At 33.4% G+C, this 21,297-nt stretch overlaps 1 protein-coding gene across 2 annotated transcripts in view; it reads left to right on the top strand.

Annotated features, from left to right (window-relative positions):
* The window catches only part of LRBA (LPS responsive beige-like anchor protein), a 561,748-nt gene that overhangs the window by 79,160 nt on the left and 461,291 nt on the right, over positions 1 to 21,297 (top strand). For both annotated transcript variants that reach the window (XM_019722880.3, XM_019722903.3), the window contains exons 15-20: positions 450 to 529; positions 1,884 to 1,946; positions 3,923 to 4,020; positions 18,355 to 18,447; positions 19,629 to 19,737; positions 20,153 to 20,234. In XM_019722880.3, the coding sequence (XP_019578439.3) occupies positions 450 to 529; positions 1,884 to 1,946; positions 3,923 to 4,020; positions 18,355 to 18,447; positions 19,629 to 19,737; positions 20,153 to 20,234 (525 nt within the window). The remainder of the gene's footprint in view (positions 1 to 449; positions 530 to 1,883; positions 1,947 to 3,922; positions 4,021 to 18,354; positions 18,448 to 19,628; positions 19,738 to 20,152; positions 20,235 to 21,297) is intronic.

A 21,297-nucleotide genomic window follows, 5' to 3' on the forward strand; every position in this document is an offset into this window, starting at 1 on the left:
ATGATAAGAGTTAAGTTTTTTCATGCTATTAATAAATTCACATAAAAAGTTTAGATTTTCCTTTGTATTTTTCTTTGTAAACTTGTTACTATGTTACCATAGTAACATTCTCAGAGTCTCTTAAAACAAAAGATAACTGCATTTTATTAATGAATACAAATTTTATTACCTCATTTTTATGTGTTGGAACTCCTTTGACATTATTCAGAAACAAACTTCTTCATGGTTGATTCAGCATAACTCATTTTGTACATTTGGAGCATTACATACACAATTGCATATGAGATTGAATGCTTGTCTTGCTAGAGGCATAAAACTCTTTAAGAGACTGACCTTTATGTTTCTTATAAATAAGTGGAAAAACTTTTGGGAATGAAAATTTTATACTTAGCTTTGAGGTCTTTGAAATACTAAGTGTGTGTGTATATATGTTTTGTTTCTTTTTAAAGATGGACCACGACCTAATCAGAAAGAAATACATTCTCTAAGAGCGTTCTTATTGATGTTCATTAAACAATTAGTGATGAGGGTGAGTTCATATTTCTTATCCTATCGCATGTGTGTATTGTACCTTGTAATTTCAGATAAAGTACAATCTTGGTTTATTTACTATTTGCTCTGTTACTAGGGTTACACATTAGAAAATATAATACTTTGAAAGAACTTGTTGAACATATTTCTTAAAGAAACACATGTTTTCGTTTTTTTTTTTTCATCTTTCTTGTGCATGTAGGGGGATATACATTATTGCAGAATTGGAGATTGATAGTTGTAATATAAATTACATGAATTTCTGTAGGAGCTCAAGTGTATTTATTCTTTCATGCAGTAAATATTTACTGAGTTTCCATTACTTCCACTATTCTTGGCATTGCTTGATGCCGTAGTCACCAAAGCTGCTCAAGGAGGTTTTATTTTTAGGGGACTCCTTGTACATGACATTCAGATTTTGAGAAATAATTTTCCTGTGTAAATGTACCAGATAGGTGTGTCAGCCTTTAGAAGTGATTGTATTTTGTCCTATTTCATTCTACTATAGGTTGAGTATTATAAATTTTAATGTTACTTTTTAAGGAAGATGTTTTGGTTTTATAAGTTGGCAATATAAAAATGTATTTGTTGCCAATACTTTATTCAATATTTTCCTATATTATTTTATTTCTTATTCTTTACAATTTAATGCTTTATTACTAGCTGTCACATACTATTATGGTAAGTGGACCTCACTTTTAGTATCTTTCAGACTCAGATACATTATTTCCATTTATTAAAAAGTTTATCCCTTGAATTGTCTGTTTTTCTATTCTTTCCTGCTCTTTTTGTTTCTCAATTCTCTATTCTTTTTTGAGATTGCATCTTTGTTTTATGATTAATAAGTTGATACAGTATGTTGAACATTTTCATACTTAGTTCACATTTAAAAGTCCAGTGTTTTTCCCAGTGAAATTACTATTTGATATTTAGCACCTGACATTTTAACTTGGTAATTTTAGAAACTATTGATTTTATTTTCCAAATATAATAGACAAATTAAGTAGAAAAGTTGTTTTCTGTATTTAGAGAAGTGATAGGTGTGGCTAATACACTTTTATTTCTCATTAATTATTTTTGCTTACTTCAGGATTCGTAGCTTTACAAGATAGGTTATCATATTATATAAGGGGCCGAAAACAGGATATTGATGTCAGACCTCTTTTGACTTCTATACAGTCTTGAATACTGCATGTCTCTAGTGCTTCCCCTAATTTTTGTTTTAAATTTAGATTCTATGTTATGTTATCTATTTATAGCAACTAACCGAGTTGATAAATCTATGTGCATAGTTTCCCTTTAAAAATTTCTTTATATGTAAGTTTAAGATACTTGTATTATGTTTTTTAAAGGATTCTGGAGTAAAGGAAGATGAACTACAGTCCATTCTTAATTACCTGCTCACTATGCATGAGGTAACATTTGAATTTTATATTTTTGGGTTTTACTTCTTGTAGCTGTATTATGGGCTCTTTGTTTTAAAAGTTAAATCTTTCATTAATGATAGAACTATAATGGGGAGTAAATGTATCTAGAATTAAATCTTTGCAACCCTCATATAAATATCCTTTATTGCCACAAGAGGGCTCTGAGAAATATCATGAAAGGCTTTAAAAAGTGTTAAAAATTATATCTCATTGAATTAATTATAAAGTATACCAAAGAATACTTTCAGTGTATTTATAGGAAACAGTGTAAAAAATGGAAAAACAGATTTAAAAATATATGACTAAGAGTGATTAGAATTTTCAATGCATAACAGTTTTCCTGTTGATTTTGCATGTTCAAATACTGTTAAGTTAAACAACTCATTTGTAATGGGATTTAAAATTACGTGGTTGAAAGGAGGTTGAAATGTCTGCATTTTTTCCCTTTATTTTGCAGCACTGGGAAAATGTAACATATGCCAGATGTAGTCTAACCAAATAATCTGATTAAATGTGTTTTAAATAGTTAAACTTTGGAAATTGGAATTTCATATAAAGCACAACATTTTAAATGATAATTTACATTCTTGTGTTATAGTTCATGTCTTGTGAGTTAATAAATATCTGTTACAGTATGAAATAGTGCCTTCTTTAATCATTAATATATGAGAGATATTTGGACCTATCTTTGTTAATTGGGGCAGAAAAGAATGGATTAAATTTTTTGATTGGGTCATATTTGATTCAAACATTGATGATTGTAAATTCTTTTTCCTGTTGAATGGGGTATTCTATTATATTTTTAGATTTCCTTGAAATGTAAATGTAACAGTTGAAGATTTTCAGTTGGATTTCCTAGTAACCTGCTGTTAATATGTGATTTTTTTTTTTTTTTTTTTTTTTATCAACCCTAAAGAACTGAAGTATAAAAGAGAAACTGGAAGTCATAGGAATCTTCTGTGTTCCCTGAATCTGTTAAATTCAGGAATCTTTCTGGTCCTTCAAATGACACTTTTCCAAAGCATACGTGCCCCAGCTTAGATCATTTACTTACTATAGTGAGAATTAGGTACTTAAGTACCCACCATAGCAAAAGATCAAAAGCCGTGAATGAAAACCTTAGAGGCAGGGTAACAGAAAAAGCTAACTGCTGCTTCCCTTTCCCTCTTTGGGGTAGTATTGCACAAGTTTTCCCTAATGACATGCACACATACTGAAATATGCAACAAAGGTTGTGAGTAATTTTCCTGAAATTTTATTTTAGAGCTCATAAATGCTCCTGCGCTATTCTGTAAATGTAATCAAGTTACATGACGTACAGTAGTATGTTGACTCAATAAACATTTATTGATAATCTATATAATTAATACTGAAAGTATCTATATCATTACTTGATATCTCTATCATTAATACTGAAAGATAACATATGAGAACTATCCAGTCATCATCGCCCCAAAAGTCTTTTTTTTTTTGGAACTAGTTTCTTGAGAGACTCAGTGAACAAAGTTGTTCGGGTTAAGTTTAAGAAATGATATGTAATAGGTCGCCCCCAATCCTACCACCATATTCACAACCTCTATTAGCTCAGGCTCTCTATTATGTCATGCTGTAATAAAAAAGAACAACATAGTTCTCGCCTTCCCGGAATTTCTTGTTTTCCTTCAAAAAGAATCCTGTTAAGTCATATCTACTATAGCTATAGAATATGTTTTAGAAAATCTTGATGTAGTATAATATGAGGCATTTTATTTCTTGGATTAAGAAGTTATTTGACTGGTGACGTATATTTTTAGTTATACTAACAAATATGTATATGTAAGAAACCAATTTGTTAAAAACAAGTATAATTGTATACATGTCTACTTAGTTTTTTAAAGTTGAAATTTCTATTGTTTCAGAAGTATTCAGTATTCAAATAAGTTGTTTTTACCTTACTTTAAAATTTTTTTCTAAAATGATTTTAGGATGACAATCTAATGGATGTCCTACAATTGCTTGTTGCATTAATGTCAGAACATCCAAGCTCTATGATACCTGCTTTTGACCAAAGAAATGGGTTACGGTAAGAGTTTTAACATACCAAGGTTTTTAATATGTTTAATTGTGGAGATTAGTTGGGAAATGATAGTCTTAGATATGAAAAGTATTTATGAATTTATATGATAAGATGAGTTAAAATATAAGATCCCTTTTTGTCATATGTTTTTTTGAAGAAATCTTTAATTGTGGAGGCTCTTACTATTCTTGAGGAGAGATTAGGTGAATCATTCCACTGTTTTGTGTAGTTAGGGCTGGTATACAGATAACTTAAGGTCGAATTGTTCAGCAGCGTTATCTTTAGGTCCCACAATAGTAGTATTCATTTGTGATCCAAGAGATCTCTGTCCTCTTTCTAATATCACTTTCTCCACCCACAAGTCCAAATCACCATTTTATTAGTGTACTCAGGCTGCCATAACAAAATATCATAGACCAGGTGGATTAAACAACAGAAATTTATTTTCTCACGTTACTGGAAATCCAAGATCAAGGTGACAGCAGGGTTGGTGTCTTATGAAGGCTCTCCCTCAGGGTGCAGGTACCGCCTTCTCACTTGATCTCTTCTTGATGTATGCACAGACTGAAGGAGAGAGAGAGAGAGATCAAGCCCCTTGTCTCTTCTTTATAAGGTCTCTAAGCCTATTGAATTAGGGACCCATTTTATAGCCTCATTTAATATTAATCACTTTCTTATAGGCCCCACCTCCAAATACAGCCACACTGGGGCTTCAACATATGAACAGGTGGCACACATTCGGTGCTTAACAGTCATCAGCAACAAAACAATACTTTTGTTTTAATGAGAAGGCTTTTGGGCCACAAAAGTTTAATAACTACTTTGCTGCATGATCAGCTACAGTAACTAATTTGATGATCTAGTTATAATAAATTTCCCACATCAGTCCTCTATTACAAATCCTTTATTTGGTATTCTCGAACACTTTGTAAGACAGAAGATGACTTTTTACATTATACTTAAGGAGTGTAGTTTCAAAGTTCTCCAGAGAAACCAGAACTAAAAGGACGTGTGTGTGTGTGTGTGTGTGTGTGTGTGTGTGTGTGTGTGGCAGATACTGAAATTTATTTTAAGGAATTGGTTCATGCAATTGTGGAGGCTGACAAGTGCAAAATATGCAGGGTAGGCTGGCAAGCTGGAGACCCAGGTAAGAGCTGATGTTACAATTCAAGTTCAAAGGCAGTCTGCTGGCAGTAGTCCCTCTTCCTCCAGGGAGGTCAGTTTTGTTTTTTAAGGGCATTCAATTGATAGGACAAGGCCCACCGACATTATGGAGAGTAGTCTGCTTTACTCAAAATCTACTGATTTAAATGTTAGAGTAAATGCTGTCTCATAGAATGATTTAGGAGTATTCCCTGCTCTTCAGTTTTCTTGAAGAGTTTGTATAGAGTTATTATTTTCTTTAAATCCTTGTTAAAATTTACCAGTGAAGTTCTCTAGGTTTCGAATTTTCTTCATAGGGATGTTTTTAGCTACAAATTCAATTTCCTTAACATATATAGGGCTATTTTGGTTACCTGTTGCTTGTTCCATGAGCTTTGGTAAGTTTGTATCTATAAAGGAATCTTCTATTTCATCTAAATTGTCAAATTTATTGGTCTAAAGTTGTTTTTATTTCCATTTAAATATCTGAACATCCTGTTGATGTCATTGCTCTCATTTCTGATACTAATAATCTTCTTTTTTTTTTTTTTTGCCAGATCAATTTGGTTAGAGGTTGAACAAATCTATTGTTTGTCATTGTTTTGGGACCTTTCTTTTTGTTGAATATAGGCATTTAATGCTATAGATTTCTTCCTAAACACTTTTAGTTTAATCTCATTTTTATTCAGTTAAAAATATGTTCATTTTTTTGTTTTTATTTCTTGTTTTATCCATGTATTATTTAGAGGTGTGTTCCAGAGATATTTTTATGTTTGAGTTTTAATCTAATTCCATTGTGGTCTATGAGCATCTTTGTATGGCTTGAATCCTTCTAAATTTATTGACGCTGGCTTTATGAATGTGGTGTATCTGGGTAAAACTTCCATGTACACTGGAAAAGTACACGTCTTCTGATGTTGTTTGATGGAGTGTTCCATAAGGCTCAGTTAGGCTAACTTAATAGGGTTCTTTAAATCTTTGCCATTACTGATGTCTGATCTACATGTCAATAAATGACGTGTTCTGTCATTTATTGAGATATGATTATTGAAATCTCTGACTATAATTATATATTTTAAATTTTTCTTTCTTTATAGTTTTTTTTTTTTTTTTTTTTTTCATTTTTTGTTTCCCTGTATTTTAACTGATATTAAGTACATCTGTATTTAGGACTGTTATGTTTTGGGAAATTGATGCTTTTATAACTGTTACTTCCTTTTTTATCCCTGGAAAAGTTTCTTGATGTGAAATCTGTTGTGACTTTATATAGCGAATCCAGCTTTCTTTTGCTGTGGATTTGCATTGTTTATCTTTTTTCCATCTTTTTAATATAGCTATGTCTTTATGTTTAATTGAATTTCTTGTTGACAGAGTCTAATGGCTAATTTTATGTACACTTGGCTGGATCACAGTTCCTTGATATTTAGTCAAACATTATTCTGGATATTTATGTGAAAGTGGTTTTTGGATGTGTTCAATATTCAAGTTGGTGGACTTTGAAGAAAACTGGTTTCTGTCCATAATGTGGGTTGGCTTCATCAAATTAATTAAAGGCTTTAGTAGAATCAACACTTGCCTTCCGAGCAAAAAGGAATTCTGTTGACAGAATTCCCTTGGACTTGAACTACAACTTTTTTCTCTCTCTCCAGAGTACTGATCTACCCTGCAGATTATGGGTTAGATAAGCCTCTGCAATGCGTGAGCCCATTCCTTAAGATAAATTAATCTCTCTGTCTCACTTTCTCTCCCTGTGTCTCTGTCATTCTCTGCACATTGTGTCATTCTCTCCACATTCCTGTGGAAAACAATGAGTAGTACATTCAGTGTAGACGGAAGTTTTATTTTTTTAAAATGTACTCTGAGAAACTCAGTCTTTTTATTGTTTTTAGACTATTTACTTTCAATGTAATTATTGATACTGGTTTTATTTTCATCTAGCATTTTATTACTTATTTGCCCCAGTATAATTTTTTCCTGTGTTTCTCCTTTCCTCTGCTCTTTGTATTTAAATTCTTTTAGTATTCTTTTAAAATTAATCTATTCAGTTTTTGGTCAATTTCTTTCTAATTTTTTTAACAGTTGTTCTAGAGATTGCACAGTCTACTTAGGGTTAATATTTTATCTCTTCAAATAAAATAGAGAACCATTGCAAATGTACTGATTTTTGTTAACCTCCACCATTTTTCCTTTTAACATCTAATGTATTATAAGCTTCTCTAGACAATGTTATGTAGTTTCACTTGTTATATGTGGTTTAAAGACTTAAAGGGAAGAAAATTTTTTCTTTTCGATATTTACAATTTCTTTTGCTCTTCCTTCATTCCTGAAGAACTTTATAGCATTTCTTGTTGAGCGGTTCTCCTGCAAACATAATTTCTTTGTTTTGTTTCCCAAAATATTTTTATTTGGCCTTCATCACCCAAGGATATTTTTGCTTTATGTAGAATTCTGTGTTTCTAGTTTTTTCCTTTAGTACCTTAAAATATTTTCCCACTCTCGGCTGGCCTCCATGGTTTCTAATGAGAAATTTATGGCAATTCAAGTCTTTCTTTGCTAAATATTATACAATGTCTTGTACTTGCTTTGTACTTGCTTTTGTACTTGCTTTGAAGACATATTCTTTTGCTCTCTACCACCTGCAATTTCATTATAATTTTCTTTATCACAAAATTTGAGACGTTTTAAAGCCCTTATTTTCTTTTTCTTTTTTCCTTTTTTCTTTTCACTTAATATTTCTCCCGTAAATATGTATGTACTTTCTCAGTTAGGTAGGTATGTGAGGATAACTTACCTCAGTCCTTCTGTGACTTTTAGTTTTACCATCTCTCTGTTAAATTTCTTTCTGGCCTCACCTTTCATTGTGATTGCAACCTTGTCTAGCAAAGCTGCAGGTTTTCCCCTTTCATTCATAACTCAGTCTGCAACTTTTTGCTGAAAAACTGGAGTATTCATTCCTTACTCTGAATGAATCAAGACTGCCCCTCTGAAAGTAACACTCACTGTTGCTTTTTGCTGCCAGCCCCAAACTGGTAAAACTACACTTCTCACTAACTATAACTACACTTCTCACCAACTGAACTGGGAGTTAGCTCCACTGAGGAAGGAGAAAAGGAAAGAAAAAGAAAAAAAAAAATGAGCAGAGAAAGAAGAAACTGCATTCATCGAGAAAACAAAATCTGCAGGTTAGACAAGGCAAATTATTAAACAGACAAAAAGCCAATAACTTATGGAAAACCAGAATCCAGAGTTGCTATAACATTTATTATTTGAAAGTGATTAGATAGTTGTATTTGGAGTTCTTCTTGATGAAACCATTGTGATTTTAACCAAAGATATTTTTTAATGTAAGCTATAGCAGATGTAGACTTTTGCTCTGTTGAAATATCCTAGAATGTGTGGTTTTTAAATCAGTATTAAACTTATGTTAATATTTCTTTTGCAAACAACTTAATTTTTATTTTACTTGATTTACATCATTGAAGAAAAGAAAAATATAAACATATCAATGTTGCCCTAAGGATTGACTGTTACAGTTGTAGTACATAGTATCATTTGAATTAAAAGATGACTAGTTTCAGATATTTTATGAGATCATAATGTGTTATGGACCTGCATGTTTTTAATTCATATTTTAAGAGGAATCAAACTTCTTTTTCTGTATTTCCTTTTCTGTTGCTCACTAGAAGATCAACATTTTTCTTTTTTGTTCATGTTTTTTTTCAAACTTAGTTATTAAACATTGAAATTTTTATGCAGGGAAGATAGTTGGCAATATTTTAAATAATCATAAAAGTTTCTGATTTTTATTTATATGTTTATGAGGAAGGAAATGCTATAATGAATCAATTGAACTTTGTCCTCAAATTTTGTATTGTACTCAAATTTTGTTATAATTTGCTTATATTAAAATCGGTGCTTAATGGCCTCAAAGATTTCTTAAAACATTAAATTAGATTACTATGTAATTTTTGAGAATTGAATGTGAAATTTGTTTTCAGGTTTTATTTCTCTTTAATTTTTTTTCTTTTGTAATTATTTCTGATTATCATTCATTACCTGTTACTCAGTTTTTGTTTTCTTGCTTTTCGTGGTGAGAATTATTTACAAATTTAAATATGTTCTGCCATTAAACAGTGATTTCTTTGTATTGATGTTTAAAAAAAAATGTTGGTAGTCTCCAAAGGCCACTGATAAGCTTGTAATAAGTCAAAAAAAGTCTCTCAAAGCCAGCTTTATACAAGCTATACAGCTAAATTGTATACAGTTATACAATTGCATATGTTTATGCATGGAAAAGTTACTATAGTTTCTAAATATTCCAGTTTGTTCTCATTTCTTGGTCTTCAGTAAAAGAAACAATAACTAGCATGAGACAAGCAAGATTTTTGTAAGATTTCACCTTTTTTAGAGCAGTTTTATGTTTACAATAAAATTGAGAAGGAGGTACAGAGATTTCTCATGTACCCCCTGCCCTCACACAGGTATAGCCTCCCATTGTGAACATCCCCAACCAGAGTGGTAGAGTTAATGACCCTACATTGACACATCATAATAGCACAAAGTTTGTAGTTTACATTGTGGTTCACTTTTGGTGGTGTACATTTTGTGGATTTTGACAAATGTATGATGGTATGTATCTGTAATTAGGGTATCATGTAGAGTATTTTCACTGCTCTACAAGTATTTCGTGCTCTGCCTGTTCATCTGTTCCCCACAGCCCCCCAAGCCCTGTCTCCATAGTTTTATTGTCTCCATAGTTCTGCCTTTTGCAGAATATCATGTAGTAGTTGGAATCATACTGCATTTTCATAGTGGCTTCTTTTACTTAGTAGTATTCATTTGAAATTTGAGATTCCTCATTTGAAATTCCTCCATGTCTTTTCATGGCATGATAGCGTATTTCTTTTAGGGTTGAATAATATTATTTGGATGTACACAGTTTATCCATTTTTGTACTGAAGGACATCTTAGTTGCTTGCACGTTTGGGCTGTTATAAACATGCATGTGTAGGTTTCTGTGTGGACGTAAGTTTTCAACTTCTTTGGGTAAATACCAAGGAGTGTGGTTGCTGGCTTATATGATGAGAGTATGTTTAGTTTTGTAAGAAACCACCAAACTGTCTTCCAAAGTGGCTGTACCATTTTGTATTCCCATTTGCAATGAAGGAGAGTTCCTATTCTCCACATTTTCTCCAGTATTTGATGTTGTCAGTCTTCTGGAGTTTGGCCATTCTTATAGGTGTGTAGTGGTATCTTCTTGTTTTAATTTGTCTTTCCCAGATGACATATGATATGGAGCATTTATTCCTATGCTTATTTGCCAACTGTATATCTTCTTCGATGAGGTGTCTATTAAGGTCTTTGGCTCATTTTTAAATCAGATTGTTCTTATTGTTGAGTTTTAAGAGTTTTTTGTGTATTTTGGATAATAGTCCTTTATCAGATGGGTCTTTTGTGAATGTTTCCTCCCAGTGTGTGTCTTGTCTTTCATTTTCACTTGTATTGCTTTTTTTTTAAAGATTTTATTGGGGAAGGGGAACAGGACTTTATTGGGGAACAGTGTATACTTCCAGGACTTTTTTCCAAGTCAAATTGTCCTTTCAATCTTAGTTGTGGAGGGCACAACTCAACTCCAGGTCCAGTTGCCATTGCTAGTTGCAGGGGGCGCAGCCCACCATCCCTTGCGGGACTCAAGGAATCAAACTGGCAACCTTGTGGTTGAGAGCCCGCGCTCCAACCGTCTGAGCCATCCAGGAAGCAGCTCAGCTCAAGGTGCCGTGTTCAATCTTAGTTGCAGGGGGCGGAGCCCACCATCCCTTGTGGGACTCAAGGAGTTGAACCGGCAACCTTGTGGTTGAGAACCCACTGGCCCATGTGGGAATCAAACTGGCAGCCTTCGGAGTTAGGAGCATGGAGCTCCAACCGCCTGAGCCACCGGGTCGGCCCCTTGTATTGCTTTTTGCAGAGCAGAAGTTTTAAATTTTAATGTAGTCCAGTTTATCATTTATTTCTTTTGTGGATTGTTCTTTGGTATTGTATCTAAAAAGGCATCACAATACCCAAGGTCATGTAAGTTTTCTTGTACATTGTCTTCTAGGAGTTTTATAGTTTTGCGTTTTACATTTAGGTCCATTTTGAGTTAATTTTATGAAGGGTATAAAGTCTGTGTTTGGGTTAATTTACTTGCGTGTGGATGTCCAGATGTTTCAGCATCATTTGTTGAAAAGAGTATCTTTGGTTCATTATATTGCATTTGCTTCTCTCATATAAAACGTCAGTTGACTGTATTTATATGGGTCTATTTCTAGACTATTCTGTTCCAAAGATCTCTTTGTGTATTCTACACCAATATCACACTGTTTTGATTACTGTAGCTTTATAGTAAGTCTTGATAAATAAGTCAAAGTCAGGTAACATCAGTCTTACAACTATGTTTTTCAATATCGTGTTGGCTTCTCTGGGCTTTTGCTCTCCATGTAAACTTCAGAACGGGTTGTTTATATCCATAATGTAACTTACTGGGATTTTCATTGGAATTGCATTGAATCTACAGATCTAGTTGGGAAGGATCTTGAGAATATTGAGTCTTCTTATCCATGAACATGGATTTTTCTTTTCATTTATTTAGTTCTTCTTTGAGTTGTATTCATCAGTTTTGTAGTTGTCATAGATCTTGTACATACTTTGGTTGATGGATATCTAAGGATTTCAGTTTTTGGGTGCTAATGTAAGTGGTATTGTGTTATTTCACCTTCATTGTTCATTGTTGGTATGTAGGAAAGCAACTTACTGTTGTATATTAACTTTGTATTCTGTAACCTTACTATAATCACTTTTTCAGCATTTTTTGTCAGTTCTTTTAGATTTTTTTTGTAGACGGTCATGTCATCTGTGAGCACACACAGTTTTATGTGTTCCTTCACAATCTGCATACCATCTTTTCCCTTTTCTTGGCTTACTGCATTAGCAGGAATTTCTAGTATGATGTTGAAAAGGAGTGGCAAGAGGGATCATTCTTGTCTTGTACCTGATCTTGACAGGAAAGTTTTGAGTTTCTTCCCCTTAAGTCTAATATTAGCTGTAGGTTCTTTTGTAGATTTTACCAGGTTGAGAGAGTTCCTCTTTATTTCTAGTTTAGAGTTTTTAATGTGAATGGGTATTGGATTTTGTCAAATGCTCTTTCTGCATCTACTGATAGGATCACTAATTTTTCTTATCTGTTCATATGATTATATTAATTGATTTTCAAAAATTGAACTATCCTTGCATACCTGAGATAAATCTCACTTGGTCATGGTATACAATTATTTTAATACTTTTTAAAAATTTGATTTGCTAATATTTTCTTGAGAATTTTTTCATCTTTGTTAATGAGAAATACTGGTCTGTAGTTTTCTTGTAATGTTTTTCCTGGTTTTGGTGTAGGGTAATTGTGCCTCATGAAATGAGTTAGGAAGTCTTCCTTTTGCTTCTTTCTTCCAAAGGATATTTGAGAATTGGTATAACTTCTTTCTTAAATGTTTGGTAGAATTCACCAGTGAACCCATCTGCTTTGGAATGTTATTATTGATTCAGTAGCTTTAATATAAGTCTATTCAAATAATCTATCTTTACTTCTGTGAGTTTTAGCAGATTGTATCTTTGAAAGACTTTGTCTATTTCATATAGGTTATAGAATTTGTGGGCATAGAGTCGTAGTATTCCTTTATTATTCTTTGTATGTCCATGGGTTCTGTAGTGGTAGCCCTTCTTTCTTTTTTATTTTTTTATTTTTTTATTTTTTTTTTGCCCTTCTTTCATTGATGATATTGGTAGGATGTGTGCTCTCTTTTTTCCTTAAGCTAAGAGCTTACTGATTTTATTGATCTGTACAAAGAACCATCTTTTGGTTCTATTGATTTTTCTCTATTGATTTCCTATTTTCAATTTTGTTGATTTCTACGCTAATACTTATTATTTCTTTTCTTCTACTTTGGATTGAATTGTCTCCACTTTTTGTAGTTTCCTAGGGTGGAAATTTAGATTACTGATTTTAGATCTTTTTCATTTTTAAAGAAAAATTTTTATAAGAGTTCATTTGAGCCAAACTGCTGACGTACTCTAGGGGATAAGATCTCAAATGCAGAATAATAGTTTTATAATTTCTTTTATGAATTTGAAATTAAGGATGCAAGTAAAGGATATTACATAGAGGTGTAGGGGAAAGCAAAGTGGGGCTTGGATTACAAGATACTTAACAAGATTATGTGCTTTCTTGAGGGTGTTTATTTCGAAGACATCTTAACCTAGATGCACAGAAACAATGGACAGGACTTACGTAAGGCAAAGACAAACCTTTTTCTGTAGAAGTTACATGCCTGGGGTGTGACTATCCACCCTAACCTTCCTAGTTAGGAATTTATGAGCAGATCAGCCTGTGAGGTTACTTTCCATAGAACCCCTTTTATCATTGACAGTTCCCATTTTTGGTCATAAATCAGTCCAAAGGATGCATTGATGACCATTCTTTTGGTCAGATAATGTGGTCTCATACTGCTACTGTAGGAAGGCCGATTCCTAGGAAGTCTCAGTATCCATGCTGTCTTGTTGACCACTGGGAATAGAGCAATACCATGACCCATAACCATGGGGTCTGAGTTGAGGCTGAATTTTCCCAAAATGGGAAGGGCAGGTAAGTGGAAGGCAGTCAGGTCTATGGCCTTCATAGCCGGGAGAGGAAAACACTCTGGATCATTTCTATCCTGTGAACTATCATGATTCAAGTTTTGCGTTGTGTTTTTGTATTTGTGTTTCCTGTATTTGACATCTAGAATAACATTTACATGAGCCATGAAAAGAGTAGTAACAGTTATGTTTTACATGTTCAGTAATCAAAAACAGTTGGACTACATAAAAAAATCTCGAATAAGTACAACTATTATTATGACTAATATGAGTACACAGTTAAAGACAATCAAGCAAAATGGATTCTGAGTTCAGTATCAATCCATAGGTATACAGGACCTGTGAATCCTTGGGGTAGCTGTCTACCTCTCGTGTCAGGTTTTCTTGCCATTGAGGAATCTTTGATGTCTGTAGATGGGTAGATTCCATTTGCACTTAGACACCTGATCAGGAACCTTCCAGTGAGGTTGGAGAATGTCTTTTGTTTGGTTTCCTTTCCAAAAAACAATCTAAAGTCTTTGTCTCCTGGGAGCTTACTGTGAAAGGAAGTGGTTACCAACTTGGCATTTTCTTGAAGTGATGCTATCAAACCTTGGCAATGGTGTAAGATATCGTTTTTCAATAACGTCAGCTCATAAGTTCGTCTAAGTTCAGCCTAAATGCACTGTGATGCATGAAGGAATGCAGCAACTGAAAAATGGGAATCCAGGGATTGGGGAAGAACCAAATAGTTGTCTTCGATTTCCCATAGCCCCAACTATTCATTTTTTACGACAGTTGTTTACCCATACAATAACCTTAGAAGTTTTCATCGCTTATTTTACAATGCTTCCCATGCAGTTTCAAATCTTTTGAGGTGTTCCAGGAACCCTTCTGAAAAACTGCCAAGTTATTCCTACATATATTGAAATTTTAACCCTTAAAACCTCAATTTCTAATGAAAACTATAAAGAAATCAGTTAGCATTATTTAGCTTGGACATTTTAAAACCTCTAGAAACATTCTGCATAGACATAAGTCAATTATTAACATGCCCTTATTTTTGTAAAACCCAGGCAAAATAAACACGTTTACTTAAATGAACAAACTTAAGCTAGCTTTTATTTTTCTGAGGATAAATCTTAGATCATGTGAACTTGAAAGCCTTTGAGTTAGCTTCTGTATTTCTGAGAATTTTAGAGTGCCCTTTCTTACAAGTGCTTGTCTTTAATTTTAACAATACGATCCAGAGGTAGAAAATTATCTTACATTTACAGCATTTATATCGGGGGTGTGAAAAATTTGTATACACATGATTTCAATTCATCTTTTGTTATCGGTATATATTGAATATTACAATTTTAATACAGTTTTTCCTTTATTAAAATGTGTATACATTTTTTTGTTCTCTTTCTTTCTCTCTCTCTCTCTCTCTCTCTCTCACATACACACACACACGCACACTGTTACTGTAGACTCAAAGGGTCCACTTTCCTGCACGTGTCCAAGCCAACAAAAGACTAGCAGAATTTACAGCAAAGAAAGTAAAGGTTTATTTAAGGGGTTGGCGCCAATCCCAGAGTCACAGGTGAGCTAGCGCTCTCAAAAACCTGGCTCCCTAACATCTAGGTTATATAAGGGAAAAATCCTTAATCATGGTTACTATGGCAGCTGGGGGTGTGGGCCCTACTGATTGGTCAGGTCTAAGGCAGGGAGCAATTGATCATGGCTCCAGGTCCTGGTGGTGGATGAGGTCCCTGGGGCCGTTCTGCTCTCATGAGTCTGGAACAGAAACATAGCTGAGGCCAAGGTGTTACCTTTGTTTGACTAAAACCTTATTCTAGTTGGAGGTTTGGTTATTATATGTTGGTCATGGTTGATAGACCTGAAGCTTTATTCTTAAGTGAGTTTGACTCTGACCAGAACCTAATGTCCTAAGGGGTAAGGGGGGCGGGGGGTGGGGGGTGGGAGATGAGGATAAGGGGGATCGAATATATGGTGATGGAAGGAGAACTGACTCTGGGTGATGAACACACAATGGGATTTATAGATGATGTAATACAGAATTGTACACCTGAAATCTATGTAATTTTACTAACAATTGTCACCCGAATAAATTTAATAAAATAAAATTAAAAAAAAAATAAAAAGGAGCGGACATACAGTAGATGTACAGGCAGGAGGATCTGGGGAAGGAATGAAAGCGAGTTATAGTTCTATCTGGCTAAACAAAGAGAGCTTTGATTAAAGTAGAACGCATGCTAAAAAATGAAGTTCATGTGCAGTTACAACACAAACAGCGACCTTTTAGCAATGAGAAAAATTCATTGGTTTATAGAAGAACAATTGGATCCAAATTTTACCCTGGAGGCATTTCCAGTTCTTACTTGTCCATGACAAGTCAAGTTCCAAATGACATTCCCCCTTCTAAAACAAGGACAGCCATTGTTAAACCTCAAAAGAATTGGGTTGACACCTAAACGTCAGAGGTTGTTCCATTTATCTAAATCCTTATGCGTAGTTTCATTTTAGCTTAGGGGGAGAAGGACATCTTAAGTTCTGAGACAGTGTCTTAAGTTGCTTTTTTTTTTGTTTTGTTTTCATTCTGCTTGATTTGATAACCGGCTTTTTCTAATTGTGCACGCAAAAATTTCGAAGTATCAAAGGATCCTCATTTTGGCCGTTTTAATATTAATGGGAGGCTGACTGTCATGGATCTTGACATCCTCAGAAGCGTGATTTTTCCATGTTAATTTTGAGATCTGTAGAGTCTGAACAAACTTCTAGGGAAAACCTGCACTTGACATGCACGTCTCCAGGAGACGAGCCAAATGCTGGGGCTATCTCTATAGGACCGCTTTATGCCCTAGAGGCGATTTCCTCTGGCAACCCCACAAACATTCTTAGTCACCTAAGAATACCCAAGCAAGGGCCATTGAGAGCTTCTGGAATGCCATCGGAACCGCAGTGCTTTCCAAGGCACACCTGGCTCCCTTTCTCTCTGGTGACCCCATTTCAGGGCACCTTACTCTTCTCCCTGGGGCTGCTACTGGCTTCTCCGGGGTCAGCTGGGCTACCGCACTGGACAATTCATGGTACTCATCCCCTCCACTCCATATTTGGGGGTTTGAACAACTATTGTCACCCCATTGGGGCAGCAAGTGTCCTTTCTTTTTTGGTGCTAAAGAGAGTTCAGTCTCTCATTTAACCAGCAAAGATTTTTTTTCAGGCTCTCAGTAAGCAATCCATTAAAAGCCGAAATTAAAAGCAGGAACCCATTTTTTTCCCTTTTCCTGCATTATCTTAACCTTTATCAACAAAGGTGTGGCTTGCTAATTAAAGGAAGAAGGCCCAAAATTCTGAGAGCAACTCCCCGAAGTTCATCAGCAGGGAGCCGATGGGGCATAATGGACCCTTGCTTGTACCTCCACTGGATCTGGGTTCACAGGGTGGTCCTGGTTGGGCTTCTTCATAATCCAGCCAAGTCAATGTTGACATAAAAAATGTGCACACCTGTAAAGAATTTTCATAAGGATTTATCTGAGCCAAACTGATAACATATACTGGGGAGCAAGATTTCAAATGCTCCCACTTTCTTCTTTTCTAATATATGTTTTCAGTGCTAGGGATTTTCCTGTAAGCACAGCTTTTGCTACGTCTCATGGATTTTTGTGAGTTGTGTTTTTATTTTCATTTAGTTGAAAATACTTTTAATTCTTTTTGAGATTTCTTTGACCTACATGCCATTTAGAAGTGTGCTGTTTAATCTCCAAGTATTTTGAATTTTGTAGCTATCTTTCTGTTATTGATTATACTTTAATTCAATTATGGTCTGAGAATAAATGTAAAGATTAGAAATCATATAATATTTTTTCAGCTGTTTTAATGGCCTTGAATGTGGTCTACTTGGTGAATGTTCCTTGTGAGCTTGAGGAAAATGTGTGTTCTGCTGTTGTTGGATGAAGTAGTCTATAGCTATCAGTTATATTTGATGGATTGATGGTATTGTTGAGTTTCACTGTGTCCTCACTGGTGTTCTTCCTGCTGGGTACATTTCTGAGAAAGGGATGTTGAAGTCTCTAATTATGATGGTGAATTTATGTATTTCTCCTGGCAGTTCTATTAATTTTTGCCTCACATACTTTTAGGCTCTATTGTTAGGTGCATGTATGCTAAGGAGTATTATGTCGTCTTGGAGAATTGCCACCTTTATCATTATGTAATTCGCTTTTTTCTCCCTGATAACTTTCCTTACTTTGAAGTCTGTTCTGAAATGAGTAGAGCCACTTTTGCTTTTTTTTTGGTTAGTGTTAGCATGGTATATTTTTCTGTACTAATTTACTTTCAGTATATATGCATCTTTATATCTAATGTGGGTTCTTTGAAGACGAAAAATAGTTAAGTGTTTTTAAATGTCAAAATGTATATTAAATTCACCCATATCTTATACTCATATGACTGTGAAAAAATATACACATATGTAATATGTATTTTAGAATCTTTACTTTTGAATAATATACTCAGAGTAATTTTTCTTAATTTTAATTGATTCAGTGTTATCTATAAACTGCTGGCATCAACAAGTGAAGGAATCAGAGTACAAGCTCTCAAGGCAATGGGATATTTTTTAAAACACCTGGCCCCAAAGTGAGTATACATGAAATCTAAAATGAAGTGGAATATGTTATTTATTTTACAAATACTTGGAGTAGTATTTGTGTTCTGTGTTTCCTGTAGTCTCTCTTTTCTTTATTTTTATTCATAAAATGCTATATAAACTTAATCTTACTTCTGCATTGAAAATAAAGTGGGAGCAGGAGTATGTTGTTGGTCTTCTATGAAAATTATTTAAAATTTCCATGTACTTTTTTGTTCATTATGAGAATACATTTGTATAAATTGAATTTTAGATATAGTAGAGACTTCATTACATGTGACTTGATTATCATTTGCTTTACCTGTGCTATAAAACTGACATGTTAACTGGATATTTGTCGCATAATGTGTCCTACTTTATCCATAATTAAAAACTAAAACTTCCTTTTTTTTCCTTTGCTGAATGCAGACATTCATATCTTACCTCTTGTTCCCTTGTACCAGGATTGGTTTATTATGAAAATTAACAATTTTGGTGGTAGAAAAGTGGTGTTACACTGTGGCCTTTATGTTGAATTCTTGGCTGCCTGTAATTTTATTTTAACAGAGCCACAATAATTTCTTATTATCTATGGCAGTTTTTCACATTACAACAGCAGTGTTGCGTTGTTGCTACAGAGACCATATGGTTTACAAAGCCTAAAATAATCACTGTCCACCCCTTCGCAGAAAAAAATTGATGAACCCAAGTGTAGAATTAAAGTTTATAATCCTTTAGTTTCTAAAATTTTTGTTTGGAAGTTTAATTTTGGTGTATTTATCTTCACAGTATTCATTTTTTAAATGTCTTACATTTCTTCTGCCTTTTCCTCCCCATTGTTTTTCTACTCAACTACTTACTGGGCTTTCATATCATCCATAGTAGAGTTTAGTTTAGTGCTGACGAAGCAACTAGTTGATAAATAATTGCTCTGAAGATTTTGGTGGAAAGTTTCACTGTGCTGTGGTGTACCTAGTCTTGTTATTTTTCTTAAACTTTAGCTGTGCTTATATTGTAGTTTGTGTTTTTTCTCCTTAAAGATCCTGTGACCTTGTAAGTTCTAGGTCAAAGAAAATTGGCAGAGTTATTGAGTTGGAATTTGTTGTTAATTTGAAAAACATTTTTGTGTCTTCTTCAACATTCATAATAGTGGATAATAGAACTGCATTTGATTATTTCTATGTCATTGCAGAAGGAAAGCTGAAGTCATGCTTGGACATGGATTGTTTTCATTGCTCGCTGAAAGACTCATGCTTCAGACAAATTTGATCACAATGACCACATATAATGTCCTTTTTGAGGTAGGAATGTAGTTAGAATTTAATTTTGCTAATTTCTTATTATAAAAATGCCTGAATAATTGAGTTCATAGTATCTAGATTAAGTAAGATCATTTAGGTTTGGTGTACAATTTTGAAATTAAGTTATATAAATAAGATGTGGTTGCATCTTAATAAATCGATTAATCTGTGAATTATTAAGCATGTGGTCTTTTGTTTTAAAGTATTTCCTCTACTGTATCGACTATTTGATGTCTCATTTTATAATTAAGTAAAAATAAAATTACAATGTTGAAATCATTTAACTTAATGCAAAAGATATTTAGCATGACAATATTGGACTGTATAATATTGATTACTGTTGTACTTAAAGTTCATTACTAGTAATGGTAATGCAGTGATTATGATAATACAATCTATTGTTTGACTTCTGTAGATTCTTATAGAACAGATTTGTACGCAAGTGATACATAAACAGCATCCAGATCCTGATTCTTCAGTAAAGATACAAAATCCTCGTATGTATTTCATATATTTTTATATTTTTATTTTTTCCATATTTATTGAAATAGAATTGACATAAACTGTTATATAAGTTTAAGATGTTCAACCTAATGATTTGATATATGTATTTATTGTGAAATGATTACTATAGTAAGGTTAATTAACCCATCTATCATTTCAAATAGTTATCATTTTTTGTGTGTATTTGTGGTGAAAACTTTTAAGATACACTCTCTTAGCAACTTTCAAATATACAATACAGTATTGTCAATTGTGGTGACAATGCTATACATTACATCTTCGTAACTTACCTTATTACTGGAAGTTTGTTCCCTTTGAGTGATCACCTTCACCCATTTCTCCTAGTCCCTCCTTTTTTTATACTTCTACAAAGTAACTTTTGCTACTAAAAGGTTACTGTGAAAAACCTAAAGTTGATATTGTTGAGAACACATTGAAGGATATTTCCTTACAGGCAGTGATATAATACGAGTTTTATATGTGTTTGATGTTGATTTAACTTCAAGTTGACCTCGGGTTATGTGGAAATGTTTATATAGAGGTTTTGAAGAATTATATGCATAAGATCTTGATTTACTGTATGTTCAGATTCTCAGCAAAATTTTGCTTGCACTGTTGAGTGACTTCAGGCTAAATTACATGAACCATGGCGGTAGCTTTCATATTAAATCACTGTCAATTTAAGAACACCAAGTTTGAAATTGAAAACTATCTACCTATTTTATTGCTTATGAACTTAGTCTAACAATTTTTGTTTTTTGATATTTAGAATTCTTAAGGACTTGTACAAGTATAAGTTTTAATCTTGCCTTTTAAGTTTATTGACATTAAAATAACTGGTTTGTGAGTTTTGAAATTTACTTTTCTGTGTGGTGAGTTGTGTTTGTGGTACTCGATTTCAGTACTACCATAGTTTTAAAAACACATGTCTATGAAGTTTAATTTTTCTTAGCCCTCAGGGAGAAAATTTTGAAAATATAACATAACATAGCGTTAAATATATTTTATGTGGTTATGGGAAAGATGACTTATTATTGAAGTAAGAATTTTAAAATA

This window comes from Rhinolophus sinicus, chromosome 15 (genome assembly GCF_057876585.1).
Source record: "Rhinolophus sinicus isolate RSI-liver-muscle chromosome 15, RSI-T2T, whole genome shotgun sequence".
Classification (NCBI taxonomy): domain Eukaryota; kingdom Metazoa; phylum Chordata; class Mammalia; order Chiroptera; family Rhinolophidae; genus Rhinolophus; species Rhinolophus sinicus.